The sequence below is a fragment of the Propithecus coquereli genome, unplaced genomic scaffold, assembly GCF_000956105.1.
Source record: "Propithecus coquereli isolate 6110/MARCELLA unplaced genomic scaffold, Pcoq_1.0 Scaffold563, whole genome shotgun sequence".
Classification (NCBI taxonomy): Eukaryota; Metazoa; Chordata; class Mammalia; order Primates; family Indriidae; genus Propithecus; species Propithecus coquereli.
Window position 1 is genome coordinate 409,403 of NW_012151541.1, and position 15,828 is coordinate 425,230.

At 46.7% G+C, this 15,828-nt stretch overlaps 1 protein-coding gene across 2 annotated transcripts; it reads left to right on the plus strand.

Annotated features, from left to right (window-relative positions):
- The first annotated feature begins 2,116 nt into the window (after nucleotides 1–2,116).
- CTSE (cathepsin E) lies at nucleotides 2,117–15,182 on the plus strand. 2 transcript variants are annotated; one of them, XM_012657843.1, is made up of 9 exons: nucleotides 2,117–2,239; nucleotides 2,891–3,047; nucleotides 3,647–3,764; nucleotides 4,741–4,859; nucleotides 9,308–9,507; nucleotides 11,552–11,674; nucleotides 12,685–12,826; nucleotides 12,927–13,025; nucleotides 14,116–15,182. In XM_012657843.1, exons 1-9 carry the CDS (start codon nucleotides 2,172–2,174, stop codon nucleotides 14,278–14,280), a joined length of 1,191 nt encoding a protein of 396 aa, XP_012513297.1. In that variant the 5' UTR covers nucleotides 2,117–2,171; the 3' UTR covers nucleotides 14,281–15,182. The 2 variants fall into 2 exon arrangements, with proteins under 2 accessions (XP_012513297.1, XP_012513298.1); XM_012657844.1 differs by lacking the exon at nucleotides 12,685–12,826 and having other exon boundaries at nucleotides 2,172–2,239; nucleotides 14,116–14,284.
- Nucleotides 15,183–15,828: the final 646 nt, after the last annotated feature.

Consider the following 15,828-nt stretch of genomic DNA (forward strand, 5'->3'; position numbering starts at 1 on the left):
AATATAATAATAATGAAAAAGTTTGAAATATTGTGAGAATTACCAAAACGTGATGCAGAGACAAGATGGAGAGACAAGGTGGCCACCTTCTCTCCGTGTCTTCACATTGGTCTTCACATTGGGAAAATGGTGCTGATAGACTGGCTTGACATAGAGTTGCCGTAAACCTTCAATTTGTGAAAAAAAAAAAAATGCAGTATCTGCCCAGCACAACAAAGCAGAGTGCAATAAAATGAGGCATGACCGTACCTTATTTTGTATATTTAATCCTCCTTAAAAATCCACTGGTGACAGGTAGGAAATTGTCAGATGACAAAACTAAGGTACCTGCTGGTTAGGCAATTATGGGCAAACCACGGCAGAGCGTAGTGTTGAAATGAATTGTCTCAACTTCTACCCACTTCTGACTCACGCTGCCCTTCTGGGGGTAGACCTCTCCCTCCAGTGAAAGGTCAAGAGGCAGTCTCCTAGGAAATGGGTAAATACTAAGAGGCTTTGTTGCCTTGGGGTCAGAAATCAAAGGTCTATGTCGTTCCTCAAGTCTTTTTGATGTCTTTTTCACATTTCTGGACCCAAGGGAGGGTTTGCCTCAGCTCCACACTCTAAGTTTGCTTGCTTCTCGACCTTCAGAGACAGAAGGCAGAGCCCACAGCAGTTAAGAGATTTGCCAGAACACTAGCTGGTCAGGGCAGAGCTGACCTAAACTCGGCCACCTACTTCCTACTTCAGAGCTAGTGCCCTCTGGACGCACTGGCACGTGTGACAGTGGTGGTGGCCTCTGCTGCCCTGGCGCAGAGGGTCCAATTAACCTGAGTCAGGGTCAGGAAGGGTTTTCCTTCCCCTCACCCCTCCATCCCCACCCAAGGCACCTTCTGTTTAGGAGGCGGATGCCCACCGAGATGGGTTGATGGTGAGTGGGCTACACATGCTAGGATAACTAAGGCCTGAGCCCCACCACACCTGTCCCTAGTCCCACTTGACAGACTGAAGATCCTGTGGTCCCTGGGCACTGTTAAGGATGAACTGTGTCCCCCAAAATCCATACGTTGCAGTCCTATGCCCCAGGACCTCAGAATGTGACTGTATTTGGAGATAGGGCCTTGAAAGAGGTATTAAGATTAAATGAGGTCGTTAGGGTAGGCCCTACTCCAACATGGTGATATACTTAGGAGAAAAAGTCTGGACACAGACACACACACAGAGGGAAGAGCAATGTGAAGACACGGAGAGAAGGTGGCCACCTACAAGACAAGGAGAGAGGCCTCAGAAGAATCAACCCTGCCAACACCTTGATCTTGGACTTCCAGACTCCAGAATCATGAGAAAATGAATTTTTATTGTTTAAGCCACCCAGTGTGTGGCACTTTACTACGCCAGCCCCAGCACACTAACATGGGCACCTGTTTCAGACCCTGCCCCTGCCTTGACCCTCCATGGCCGCCTCTGTGTTCTCCTTCACTCACGCACGCACACACGCACATGCACGCACACACGCACATGCACACACACACATAGCCCCAGATTCATCAAGTCCTTGGGATCAGGAGAGGTGACTCCACAAATCCATAGCCAAATCTCCCCATTTCAGGGCCTTTGGGGGTGCTGATTTCTGCTCTGAAATCCTCCTTTGTGGACGGTAAACTGCCTTCAGGCACCTGAGGGACGGAGGAGGGAATAGGAAATACCGAGAACACAGACTGATTTCTGTTTTGAGTTAGAATCCTGCCACACATGTGACAGTTCAGCTTCCGCCCCTCCGGAGTCTTCAGCCGGACCCCTCGTGGTAACAGTTCAGTGGGGTGGCTCCCAGTGTCCAGGGACACGCCGCTCTCCCGACTAATACGGGGTTTCTTGGGCAAGAGTAGGCTGCCAAGGCCTGGTAGACGCTGAGCCTTGGTCGACCCTCTCATGCTCAGAGGTGCGCAGAACCCCAAGTTCTCCCCCCAGACTCACTCTCCCCTTGCAGGAGGGGAAGAGATGGCTGGGTGGAGGCGGAACGCCCTGTCCCACATGCTGTGTTTACTCTGGGCCTGGCTAATGACTCCAGGGCCTTATCATTGTCCCTCAGGCGGGGCTGGGCAGGGCAGGTCTGTGAGTTTTGCGGAGCCAGTCCCACTGCGCTGGGGGAGAGAGGAAGAAGAGGGGAGAAAGAAGTGCTGCTCGGACCCACGATGAAAACGCTCCTTCTTTTGTTGCTGGTGCTCCTCGACCTGGGACAGGCCCACGGATCACTTCACAGGTGAGCCACGTCCCCGGCATTGTGTTCAGCTGGAGCAGCCCGCTGGCCCCCAGCTGAGGGCTGCCCTGGGAGAGGAAAGCTGACGGGGAAATGAAGAGGAGAAGGGACAGAGCTTGCATGAATCCATGCAAGAGGTGTACGGAGTGGCCGCCTTGTGTACGGCCTTAATCTCCAGTCCACGACAAGGCATCCCCCTGCCTCCGCCTGCAATGGCGGTGCCAGCTCAAGCCCCAGGGAGTTTCCAAAGGGCAGGAGCCTGCAGTGTGCTTTGTCGCTCAGAGAACCCAAGTTCTTCCCCAGGGGACTGACCATGGCTGCCCCCAGGAGTTTTTCTGTCCCTCTAAAGCAGCCCTTCAAGGGGTTCATGTAAAACTGCAGACTGCCCTACATCTCCACTTTCCTAGAGATCTCAAAGAGCCTGTCTCCAGCGGGGAGGGCCATGTCCACCCTAAGACTCTGAGAGTGCACAGGACAGACATGAGGCTGGGCAGGGGCAGAGGCCACTGATTCCTGTCATACCCCAGCATGCTGCCTTGCAGGTCCCCTCCTGTGCCACCTCTAGTTAACCCCTGAAGACATGGGACGGGAGGAGGGGAGGGGAAACGAGGGAGACACAAGTGCACCTTCTCCTCACCTGGGCTTTGTCTGCAGGGTGCCCCTCAGGAGGCATCCGTCCCTCCGGAAGAAGCTGCGGGCTCGGAGTCAGCTCTCCGAGTTCTGGAAATCCCAGAACTTGGACATGATCCAGTATACCGAGTCCTGCTCAATGGACCAGAGCGCCAAGGAGCCCCTCATCAACTACTTGGATGTGAGACATCCGGGGAGGGGGCTGCGGGGTGGGGAGGGAGGAAGCCTCAACCTCGGGGCAGGGCCAAGGCCACTTCAGCAGCCTTGACGGCCATGGCGGATTTCTTCTTTTGGATGATGCATATGGACTGATCCCCGGGGTCCCTGTGGACTGGGCTAAGCAGGCCCAACGTGCCCAAATGTATAGAGCTCTCTGCGGGAGGAAAGCACAGAGGGTGACAAGCATCCCACGGGGAAGGCCCTGCTTCTGCTCTGGCTCGGCAGCTTGCTAGCTGTGTGCCCTAAGGCAAGATGCTCAACCTCTCCCAGCCCCAGCCCCTGGTCTGTAGAATGGAGGTGTTACTTCCGCCTCTGCCTTGCTGACAATGTAATTACGAGAATCAGGATGATGCGAGTAAAACCAAATGAAGAAGCCAGGGGGCTGATCTGATTTCCTCCCTCATGGTCCTGCCTCTGCTCCTTTTACCTTTTATCTCCCACCTTGCCACTTCCTAGGCTCTGTGAGCTCCAGTCTGTACCAGCCCGGGCTCTGGCCCTCTGGGGAGCACTCTTGTCCATCCCACCACCCAAACCCTCCTTCCCTCTCTCCCGTCCTTGTAGATGGAATACTTTGGCACCATCTCCATTGGCTCCCCACCACAGAACTTCACTGTCATCTTTGACACCGGTTCCTCCAATCTCTGGGTCCCCTCCGTGTACTGCACCAGCCCAGCCTGCAGTAAGTGGGGCCAGAAGGCCCAGCAGGGAACGGCCCCAGCAGGGCCTGGTATTCCGGGGGTGGGGGGCTGGGGTTCCCGAAACTGGCCATCCCTGCCACACCAACTTCCCCTCTCCATCTGAGTCTGCCCTGGAACAGCTTACAGCAGAAATAGGGCTAGGCCAAGGAGAGAACGAAATTTTGGCTGCTATCCAAGAGAGCAACTTTCACAGTGATCAGAATTAATACAGTGAAACTCAGCCACTGGAAAGAGAAATCTTTGACACGATGACTCACTTCCTTCAGAACACCCAAAGGAATGCGGGGGGAGTTCCATTGGATTGGCAATTTCTGGGCAGGTTGGGGGGATCGGGTTCTAGGGCAGACTGTCCACTTGCTTCAAGGAGACTTGGTAGCCTATCTCCCAGGGCACCAGAGCAGGGGCTGGTGGGACACAATGGCTCAGGTGGGTCCATGTGGCCAGAGGTAATTCAAGGGTTTCAGTGAGGATTGGAAAAAGAAGAGCTAAAAAAAAGATGTCTCGGTTGATACAGGACAAGTTCCAGAGACACTTTGTCTCAGGAAACCCCAAGGCTTGGTGTTCATGGATTGGGCGAAGAGTTGGGAGTAATTTCCTAGGGTGGCAATGGTTTATCCCTGAGTTTCTTTTGAGAGCCAGGCTCAGACCCACGCTGGGTGGCAGAGATTGCGGCTGGCGCCTGATAAATGGTACTTATCTCGGTGTACCTCATGAAGTCATTGTGGACAATTGGGTTTGCCCAGGGACAACTGTTTGGTTTCCAATTAGGCCACACCTGTAGCTAGAGGGAAATGGAGCTGCTCACCAGGGAGGGTTGTGGCTGGCCTTTCTAGGGGCCCCCACTCAGTGTTCAGAGCTGAGGGAAGAGACCCTACAGCTCTGGAGCTGGGGGGACGTCAGGGCGGGGATGAAGGGTGAGCCAATGGCCTAGGCAAGAGCAGCACCCTTGTTTTCCAGAGACACATGCCAAGTTCTACCCTTCCCAGTCCAACACCTACAGCCAGCCGGGGCAACACTTCTCCATTCAGTATGGAACCGGGAGCTTGTCCGGGATCATTGGAGCTGACCAAGTCTCTGTGAGTGCAATTTCTTCATCTTTTCTCTCTTGGCCAGAAACTTGGAAGACAGAACATTGATCAGTGGTCTTAGGTTTAAAATCTGCCTCACGAATAGGTGGAAAGAGGGGGTGGGGGAAAGTTTCTGGGGGAAAGAAGGAGCAACACTCCCCACCTGAGATGGCAGCAGTGGGTCAATCTGCCCAGCGTGCGGGGCCCTAGAGGGGCAGGTTGAGGGGGACCCCCACAGAAAGCAGCGCCCAGTGCCACAAAGCCTGGTGGCTGGAGCACCAGTCCCCAGGCCTCCACCTTGAAGGATGAAGAAGTCCAAGCCAGGGGCCAAGGTGGGAACTCAGTTACTGATATAAGGGGGCAAAGCATGAAATGGGAGTCCAAGTGCAGAGACAAGGCAGGATCCCAGATGTCAAAACAAAGGCCAAAGTCAGTGCTGAGCTCGTGAGTTACTCCTTAAACTCCCTCTGATCGAAGGTCCTATGGGTCCAAGAACTATGGCACCAGACAAATGTGGGGACAGAGAACCAGAAGAGTCCTGGCCCTGCCTGGGTTCTTCATGCAGGTTTATAGGCAGCAATATATGCCTAGGCCTTGGGGGAAATGACCTACTCCTGATGAGCATTGGTCCAGTTCTGGGGTATTCCCAAGGCCAGTAAGGGCTAGCCTTCATCAACATCCCTTCAAAGTGGGTGGGAATAGGACATATTATTAAGTGAAAATATGCCAGAAGCAGAAAAATATCATCTATGTAAAAATATCAATCATATAAAATATACAGATAAAATAATATACTGTATTTTTATTGGAATTATATGTGTATATATACATACATTATATATATTATATAACACATCCACACATTATATATTTTACACATATGTAAAAGTACAAATAACTACGTAGAAGCCTACATCCCAAACTAATAATCATAATAACCTCTGAGAAGCAGGGAAGGGACTGAAATTGGCATGGAAAGGGGCATAAGTCTTGAGCGTGTCACTTAGCTGTTGGTTCACCTGGTTGGTGTGGGGCAGCAGCCACACACACAGCAATGACAGCTTCAATCGTTTCCTTCTTCAGCTTTTCTGGCTCCAGGGCCAGGTACGTGTTTACCTCTGTGACAAAGTATCAGCTTATGCTGCAGGGACACCCCATCATTGAGGTTGGAGGCTTGGGTACAGTGAGAGAACAATGTGGGGTCCAGTCTACCTTCAACCTCACAGGTTACAAATGGCCCCTGTTCTCCCATCTGATGTCTATCTTCTTTTTCTGCTTCCCAAACTATAGACTTTCAAGCAATAAACAAACAACAGGAAAAGAAACAAACCATAAACAATAGCAAATCAAACTCAAAGAAAGCAAAAGGAAGGAAATAATAAAGAGAAAAACGGGACATCAGTGAGACAGAAAAGTCATACAAGAGAGAAAATTAACAAAATCAAGAATTAACTCTTTGCAAAGAGTAGTAAAATTGGTTAACCTCTAACATGACTAAGAAAAAAGAAAGAAAATACAACTTAACCATATTAGAAATGAAAAAGAAGACATTACTAAAGATATCAAGAATAATTTTATATTGGTAAATTTTATAACTTTTTAAAAATCAGCAAATGCCTTGAGAAATACAACATACCAAAAATGACACAAGAAAAAAAAATAGAAAATGTGAATACTGAAATGTCTATTTTAAAGATTGTCTCTGTTAATAAAAATCTTTCTACAAAGAAAACTCCAGACCTAGGTAGCCTCACTGGTAAATTCTTCTATACATTTTTGTAAAAATTAATATCAATCTTACACAAACTCTTCAAGATAATTGATAAAGAAAAAATACTTTATAACTCATTTTGTGAAGCCAGCATAACTTTAATAACAAAACTTGAAAAGGACATTATAAGGAATTAAAATTACAGACTAATCTCTCTCTCATGAGTGTAGATGCAAAAAAGTTCTAAGTGAAAAACTAGCAAATAAAATCTTGTGATATATAAAAGGATAATACATCCCAACTAAGAGTCATTTCTTTCTAGGAATTTATCATGTAAGAGAATAAAAGGAGAAAAATCATATGATCATCTCTACTGAGAAAATTCAACATCTATTCATGACTCAAAAAAAAACTCTTAGCAAACTAGCAATATAAGGTAACTTCCTTAATCTGATAAAGAATATCTAAAAAGAAGACCACAGCAATTTAATACTTAATGGTGAATTGTTGAGAGACTTCTCATTCAATAAGAATGCGAGGGTGCTCACTCTCACCACTTCTATCCAACATTGTATTGAAGATCCTAGCCAGTGCAGTAAGGCAAGAAAAAAGAAATTAAAGGTGTTAAGATTGAAAAGGAAAAAATAACACTATCATTATTACCATATGACAAGATTCTATATGTATAAAATCCAAAAAGAATCCAGAAAGAATATTAGGATTAATAAGTAAATTTAGCAAAGTTGCTGGATATAAGGTCAACATATAAAAAATCATTTGAATTTCTACATATAGGTTGAGTATCCCTTATCTGAAATGACCAGAAGTGCTTCAGATTGGAATTTTTTTAGATTTTGCAATATTTACATTATACTTATTGGTTGAGCATTCCAAATCTGAAAATCTGAAATCTGAAACACTCCAATGAACATTTCCTTTGAGCATCATGTCAGCACTCAAAAAGCTTTGGATTGTGGAGCATTTCAGAGTTCAGATTTTCAGATTTGGGATGCTCAACCTGTAGCAGGAAAAACAAATGGAAAATAGATTTTTAATGACTCTATTTTTAGTACCATCAAAATATCAACTACTTTGAAGTAAATTTAACAAAAAAATATGCACTACCTCTACTCTAAAAACTGCAAAACATTATTGAATGAAATTAAAAAAGACCTGCATAAATTGAAAGACAAACCATGCTCATAGAGTGAACAACTCAATTTTATAAAAAAGTCAAATTTTTTCAAATTGATCTATACATCCAATGTTACCCCAATCAAAGCAACAGCAATTTTTGCTAGAAATTAGTAAGCTGATTCTAACATTTATATGGATATGTAATGCACTAAGATAATCTTGTTGAAGCCAAGCACTGCCAAATATTAAGACTTATTATAAAGCTATCGTAATTTAGACAGTGTGGTATTGGCACAGGATTTAAAAAATAGACAAATGGAACAGAATAGAAAATTCAGAAATTGCCCACACAGTCACCTGACTTATGCTGAACATGATACTACAATATGTGGAGGAAATGATGTATTTATTAAATAGTATTAGATCATTTGGATATCCATATAGAAAAAAAGAATCTTGATTCCTACCTTATATATTATCAAACTGCAGATAGATTTATAGATCCCAATGTGAAAAGTAAACAATAAAGCTTTTAGAAGAAAACATGGGAAAATATCTTCATGTCTTTCATGTCCTCAGGATAGGCAAAATTTTCTGAAAGAAGTTACAAAACCCACTAATAATAAAGGGAAGTATTTTATAAATTTGATTACATTAAAATTCATATCTTCTATTCACCAAAAGACACCATTAAGAGAATAAAAATTCCACCCATAGTCTGGGAGAAGATTTTTGCAACACCAACAAAGGTCTTAATTCCAGAATATATAAAGGACTCCTACCAATCAACAAGAAAAATGCAGACAACTCACTTCACAAAATAGGATATCCAAATGTCCAATTTCATTAATCATCAGGAAATACAAATTAAAAGCACAATGTAACCCTCTGCATATCCACTAGAAGATTAAAATGGAAAAGATAGGCAATACCTAGTGTTGGTGAGGATATGGAGCAATTATAATTTTCAAAATATTGGTAGTGGAAACATTGATTTGTACCATCACTTTGGAAAAATCTTTGGCAGTATTAACTCAGGCAGAACACTTGTCTACCCTATGATCTAGCAATTTTCCTCCTAGGCATATACATATCCAACAGAAATACATACATGTGTTCAACAAGAGACATGTACGAGCAGCACTATTAGTCAAAAAAGGAAACAACTCAAATATCCACCAATGGTAGAATAGATAAATAATGGTGAAATGTTCACATCATGGAATACTAATAAGAATAAACAAATCACAAAAATTACAACAGTATGCGATAAGCACAATGTTGAGTGGCAGAAGCTAGATACAAAAGAGCTCATCGCAGATGGTTCCATTTATGTAAAATTCAAAAATAGGCAAAACCAATACATGCTATTAGAAGTCAGGAGACAACGTTACTCTTGAGTAGGAGTATAAGATTGGCAGGGTGCATGAGGGGCTTCTGGGTTGGAATATCCTGTTTCTTGGGAATATGGCAAAAATCTTCATGCCCATTTAATCAAGGAAAGTTGAGAAGGAGAAGAATTAGCTTCTGGTCAGAGGAAAATCCAGGAATCCGAGACCCGTTGCCAGCAATTGCCTGTGCAGTTCTCCTGTGGGCTTTCTCCTGCCAGGTGGAAGGACTGACCGTGACTGGCCAGCAGTTTGGAGAAAGTGTCACAGAGCCGGGCAAGACCTTTGTGGATGCAGAGTTTGATGGAATTCTGGGGCTGGGATACCCCTCCTTGGCTGTAGGAGGAGTGACCCCAGTATTCGACAACATGATGGCTCAGAATGTGGTGAATCTACCAATGTTTTCTGTCTACATGAGCAGGTAAGGCCTGTCACACCTGCCAGGTTAAGGTCACTTATGACTCCAGGGACACAACATAGCGCACTGGACTTAGCAGCCAAAAGACCTGGCTTGGCTCTCTTGGTTGGCCTATTACCAGCTGTGTGATCTTGGGCAAAACACTTAACCTCTCTGAATATTGAGAAAATGGGATTTGCTTCATAAAGTAGCTGTGAAAAGCACTTTGTAAACTCTACCACACTGAGTTTAATTTAAGAAATCTCTGGGATTGGCTATTCATTTATGCTGTCCGTAAATATCAAGCTCCTATTATAATACATGCTGAGCGTGATGCTGGACACTGGGGACAAAAGGAAAGAAGACAGTCCCTGCAGTGGGCGAGGGAGGTGGGGTAGGGAAGAGAAGCAGAAGAATATTAAAAATCAAGCTGACAATAAAATAATTGCATGTAAATTAGATGGACAAACAAAATGTGGTATATGCATACAATGGAATATTATTCAGCCTTAAAAAGGAAGGAAATTCTGACACACTGCAACACAGATGAAACTTGAGGACATTATGCTACGTGAAATAAGCCAGTCACAAGAGGACAAATACTATATGATTCTACTTATTAGAATTACCTAGAGACAGGAAGTAGAATGGTAATTGGCAGAGCCCGGGTTGGGAGGTCAGTGGGCAGGTCCTGTTTCACGGGTTTAGAGTTTCAGTTCTGCCAGGTGAAAAAGTTCTGGAGACTGGCCGTACAGCAGTGTGAATGTACTTAACACTACTGAGCTGTAGCCCCGAAAATGGGTGAGATGCTAAATTACGTCATGCATATTTTAACACAATTTTCTTTAAAATTGTATATTGTAGTTGGAAAAGGTCATAGGCTCATCTGCCTCTAGGCACTCTTGCCTGGGGTCCCACGAGGGTCGTCCCATCTTCCTCCTTACCCAGGAAGATTTCTGACTTCTCTGACTCACTCACCCTGTTTGGGCATAAGCCCGTTCCCCAGGGTCCCCTCCCCCTCAGGGAGGGCCCCGAGTCCCCTCCGTCAAGCCGGCTTCCTCTCCAGCACCGCTGCCCTCGGGACCAGGCCGGGGCAGAACTGTGGGTAAGAGGCAGGTTGTCTGGACACCTCTACTTCCCCTCGCAGAGCTTCCTGCAGCCCCGGCCTGGGAGAAGAGGGCCGCGATGGGAACAGCAGGGGCTTTGCAGTCAGACTGGCCTGGATTTAAATCCTGCCACTTACTTTGCTTCATCTCGCTGAGGCTCAGCGTCCTCAGATGGACACTCGGGGGGTGGTAAGTAAGTTCAGGTGGGCAAAACCCCAGCACAGGGCTTTGCACAGAGGCCGGCAACAAATGCTAGCTCCTTTCCCTCCTCCTTCTCTGAAGACACTTTCCTAAAACTCCTGCTGATACTCAGTTCTCTCCTCCCTTTGCCATCCTGTCTTGCAGTGCCTTGACGTTTTCTATTTTTCTGATCCTTTTCCTCCTGAAAATGAACCTGTTTTCTGTCCTGTTTCTCCAGAATCCTGCTAGGTGCCAGAACAGAATCTGAGAAATCAATACAAGTGAAAATAAGTAAATATGCATGATACATCCAAATTAACTTCTTTGCCTTAACACAAAGGAGTGAGTGACACAGAAACTCCAGGCACGACCACAGCCACAGTGGGGAAGATATTTTGGGAAAAGTTGTCTTTTTGGGTGGGGGTGGGGAGGTGCAGAATTCAAGTCACACAGTGTGCACACACCAGGGACAGCCCTGGCCTTGGTTCTAAACAACCAGACCTGTTGTTCCCATTTCCCTCCTCTATAACCTTTCTATCCGAGAAGCAGGGGGACATCCACAAATTGTTGAATGGAGCTCTTTCTATCCTTGTGCCTAAAAGGCCCAGACTAATCAACCTGCAGTAGTGAGAAGTCCTGGGGTCAAAGCCCAGGCAGATGTTCCTGCCTGCCAGGTACTCGGTATGAGCAACCAGACCAAGAAGCAAAAGGTCCGAGCTGGGGCTCATCCCTAGGGGTTTCCCATGGCCCTTCCTCAACAACTTGCCTTTCTCTCCATGTAGTGACCCAGAGGGTGGTGCAGGGAGCGAGCTGATTTTCGGAGGCTATGACCACTCCCATTTCTCTGGGAGCCTGAACTGGGTCCCGGTCACCAAGCAAGCCTACTGGCAGATTGCACTGGACAAGTGAGTATCCTCCATGAAGGAGTCACAGTACGATGGATGAACTCGTAACAGGCACAACTCCGATCGAATCAGCTGAATGAGACTGCTGGCCACTAGCAGAGGATGCTGGGAGCTGGCTGTGTGGGGTGGGGGTCTGGAAGTGGGGAGCAAAGCTGCAGGAAGGGGCGTCAGTAACCAGGGCGGCAGGCACAGCTTCCTTCCTTGCACCTGCAGTGGGCCTTCAATCCAACAGACGTTAACACCAACATGCAGCCTCCTGCCCTTCATTCTTTGACGTTAACACGCAAAGCAAGGGCTGAGTGACGTGGGGAATGCAAAGGTGAATTGGACGCAGATTTTTCCCTCACAAAGCTTACGCAGAAGACAAGACCCACATACAAATTGCTGTCATGGAAAGTGGAAGGTGGTCAGTGCTCCAAGAGAGGTGCCGCCAAAGTGGCCCAGCCGACAGGGCAAGACAGCTTCTATCCGAAGAAGCCTCAAGTGTTTCATGGAGGGGGCGGCGTGGAAACTGAGCCTCCAACCATGTGCAGTGTCTGGGCGTGGAGCCCCTGGGGAAGTGGGACTAGACGCTGCTACTTACCTGGTGCTGCGCTGGACACCGCAGGCACTCAAAGACGTGTGATTCAGGTTTCAATTCAGCTGAGACTGAGTTCCTGCAGGGTGCCAGGCATTAGGAATGCAGAAGTCAAAAAGCCTCAATGGTTACTGTCTACTGAGGGTTGTTCAGACTGTAGAGATTTACCTGTTTGTGGGTCATGACAGCATTTTAGAAGATCATGACCTACATTTTTTAATGAAATGGAATACAATCGAAAACACCAGCATGCACTTCAACTGTGTGTAGGAGTGTGTATGTACAAGTTTAAGAAGTAACTGTATTTCTTACTAAAGATGTCAGTCCAAACACTCACGTGGTGGGAAATGTATTCCATGCACTAAAGAACCCAATAGGAAGCAGGAGTTTCTGGGACCAGAGGGCTGGGCTGACCACGACCCTTTGTCCTCAGCATCCAGGTGGGAGGCTCTGAGATGTTCTGCCCCGAGGGCTGCCAGGCCATTGTGGACACAGGGACCTCCCTCATCACCGGCCCTTCTGACAAGATCAAGGAGCTACAGACGGCCATTGGGGCAGCCCCCATGGATGGAGAAGTGAGTGTCTGCCTGCAGTGGGGAAGGGTGGGGGCAGGAGAGCCAGGCCTGCTCTTGGGACATGGGGAGCCTCTAAACGGAGCTTTGTGTTGTGTTTTAGTATGCCGTGGAGTGTGCCAACCTCAACGTCATGCCGGATGTCACCTTCACCATCAATGGAGTCCCCTACACCCTCAGCCCAGCTGCCTACACCCTGCTGGTAAGAACTGTTTCCTTATTCCACAAGCCCCAGGGCTTCCCCATGTGCCTGCAGCTTCCCCTTTTCAAACAGTCGCCTGCACTTAAGCTTCACCCTCCCCAACCCCCTCCCACCCCGTCCTGCTCTGATGTGGCGGTCCCTCTGGAAGGGGCACAGCTTCCTGTGGTGGAAAGACCACCGGGCTGGTTCAAGTTTCCAGTTCTGCCATGAGTCAGCAGTGAACGTCAGGCGAGGCACTTGAGGAGGCCTCCTGACATGGCCACGCGGGACTTCTCAACTGACAAAGTCAAATCCCCTCAGTCACCGAGTCAGACTGGAGATGTTACTGTCCCATTTTGCAGATGAGGATACTGAGACTCAGAGAGATAAATAAATGGTTCAGGATGTGAGCTGTTTAAGGAGGGGTAGAGAATAATTTGAATGTTTCTTCTAACATTCAAATTAACTTTCCTCTGCGAATCTTCCCAACCTTCGTCAGCAACCTCAAGGTTCAAATAGTTGTTGGAAAGACCACACCTGCCTGGTAGAGCACAGGTCTTTGCCAAACTAAAAATTAAGGTTGGCGGGGGTTACACTCTTCTCGTGGAGTGAGGGATGCCTACCTGCCTTTTATCTAAAAGGGATTACCCAAAAGTTTCTTCCCAGAACATCAACAAGAAAACAGCCATGGCTAGCCACTTACAGAGCAATTTCTCTCCCTTAAAAAAATTAAAATGAGCTCTGCTAGAAACTAAAGAAACCAGAATTTAAACCAAGGTCTTCTAGCACCAAATCTTTTGTTCTTCCAGCCAGCAAAAAGGCTCGTTTTCCCAATAGTAAAATGGTGGGGGAGGGGGTAGAGGTGGGAGTGTGTAACAGATGAACAGTTCTGCCCCAGCCCGCACGAATGAACTTGTGCAAACAAACACTTTATTGAGAAAACTGGGGTAGGGGGGTTTGAAGTGGGAGGAAGAACCCACCAACCAAAATGGTGGAACCCACCAGCTGTCCAGGGCCATTCAATGTGGCCACCACCACACCAGACAGCCTCTAGGCAGCACTACTTCCTTCTTCCCCTGTATGTCATTTACGTGCTTGTTCTCAACCCCAGGACTTCGTGGATGGAATGCAGTTCTGCAGCAGTGGCTTTCAAGGACTTGATATCCAGCCTCCAGATGGGCCCCTCTGGATCCTGGGGGATGTCTTCATTCGACAGTTTTATTCGGTCTTTGACCGTGGGAATAACCGTGTGGGCCTGGCCCCAGCGGTCCCCTAAGTAGGGGCCTTGTGTCCGCGCCTGACTGCCTGACACCGCTTGGAGCATTCTTTACACCTCTCAGAAAGTTGTTTTTTACAGAATGCTGTTGTTCCCAGAGTTACAACTTGAATTAGGACCAAACAGAGCATGAGAACACGCCCCAACACACATACATACACACATGCACTGCCTTGCACACATTTCACACATACATACCGCCTCCCCACCATCGTGATGGAAGAATTAAGTTGTATGTCCATATTTTTAACTGCTTTGATAACTTTTTATTATGGAAATCCCCAAACATACACAAGCAGAGATCATAGTACAATAAATCCCTGTGTGTCTCCACCCTATTGGAGGAGCTTTGACAACCTATCCACATATGGCCAGGCCTGTTTTATCTACACTGCCACCTGCTCCTCTCTCCAGCTCCGCATACTGTGCCTGGATTATTTTGAAGCAAATTCCAAGTATCACATCATTTTGTCCCTAAATACTTGAAACATCCTTAAATATGCAGTCAATATTCAAATGTCTCCCATTGTCTCATAAATGTTTGACTGGCTTTTTTTTTTTACAGTTGGCTTGTTTGTATCAGGATGTAAACAAGGTCCACAAATTGCATTTATTTGAAATGTCTCTTAAGTCTCTTCATCTGTAGAGTTTAGTACATTTGGAATTTTCCTGGTTGAAATCCAGAGGTTCATTTAACATGGTTCTCAGAGCCCACCTTTCCTATAAAATGGTAGTTAGATCTAGAGGTCTCATTTTGTGATAAAAATACTATATAGATGTTGTTGGATACTTCCTGCTGTGTCCATCAGGAGGCAGATGATGCCTGGTGCCTCTCTGTTGCTAATGTTAACACCAGTGGGTGGGTTTGGAATCATCAGCCTTAACCATCCATGACAAAGTTCCCTCTGGCATCTTACCTAATGGCTTCAGCAGCCACCGATGGTCATTGCTGAGATCCACACTGGCATTAGGGGTTGCAGAACAGGGGCTTTTCTAATTCTGTTATTCCTTCCATATTTGTTACCTGGAATTCTGTAAAACATAACCCTTCCTCATCGACTATTTGCTCAGGGAAGACCATAACCACTTGGGGTTTTATTTCTCTTTCTTTAACAGTTTTCGGAATGAGCTGGTGCTAACGTAAATGCCAAAGGGTTTTAAACATGTGTCATCTGTTTCAACTTACTTGGTTTTTTAATGCTCACAGCACCCCATCTTTAGCCAGTGAGTGACCTTCAAGTTAGCTCCTGTGGACTTTCCCAGCCCCGCTTGCGCCCTTCCAGCCCCGTGTGTGGCACCAGCCATTGTCCCAAGGAGTCCCAGTTCCTTGCAGTGTGCCCATGTTTTGTTACAACCAAAAATATTTCATAGTACATAGGAGATGAGGAGAGACAGCACGAGGTGGAGGAGTGGGGGGAGAGAGAGAGAAGGATTGAGAGAATGTTCTCTCCACCTTTAAGACCCCAGGGCCCATCCTGAGGTATCTGACATGGAGAATTCCAGTCTGAGGCACATCCCCATTCTGATGCCACTGGAAACAACTTGTTT

Coding starts and splice junctions, on each gene's coding strand:
- CTSE (XM_012657843.1), top strand. CDS start 2,172: ATGAAAACGCTCCTTCTTTTGTTGCTGGTGCTCCTCGACCTGGGACAG. Junction 4,860..9,307: donor TTGGAGCTGACCAAGTCTCT/GTGAGTGCAATT, acceptor TTCTCCTGCCAG/GTGGAAGGACTGACCGTGAC. Junction 9,508..11,551: donor TTTTCTGTCTACATGAGCAG/GTAAGGCCTGTC, acceptor CTCTCCATGTAG/TGACCCAGAGGGTGGTGCAG.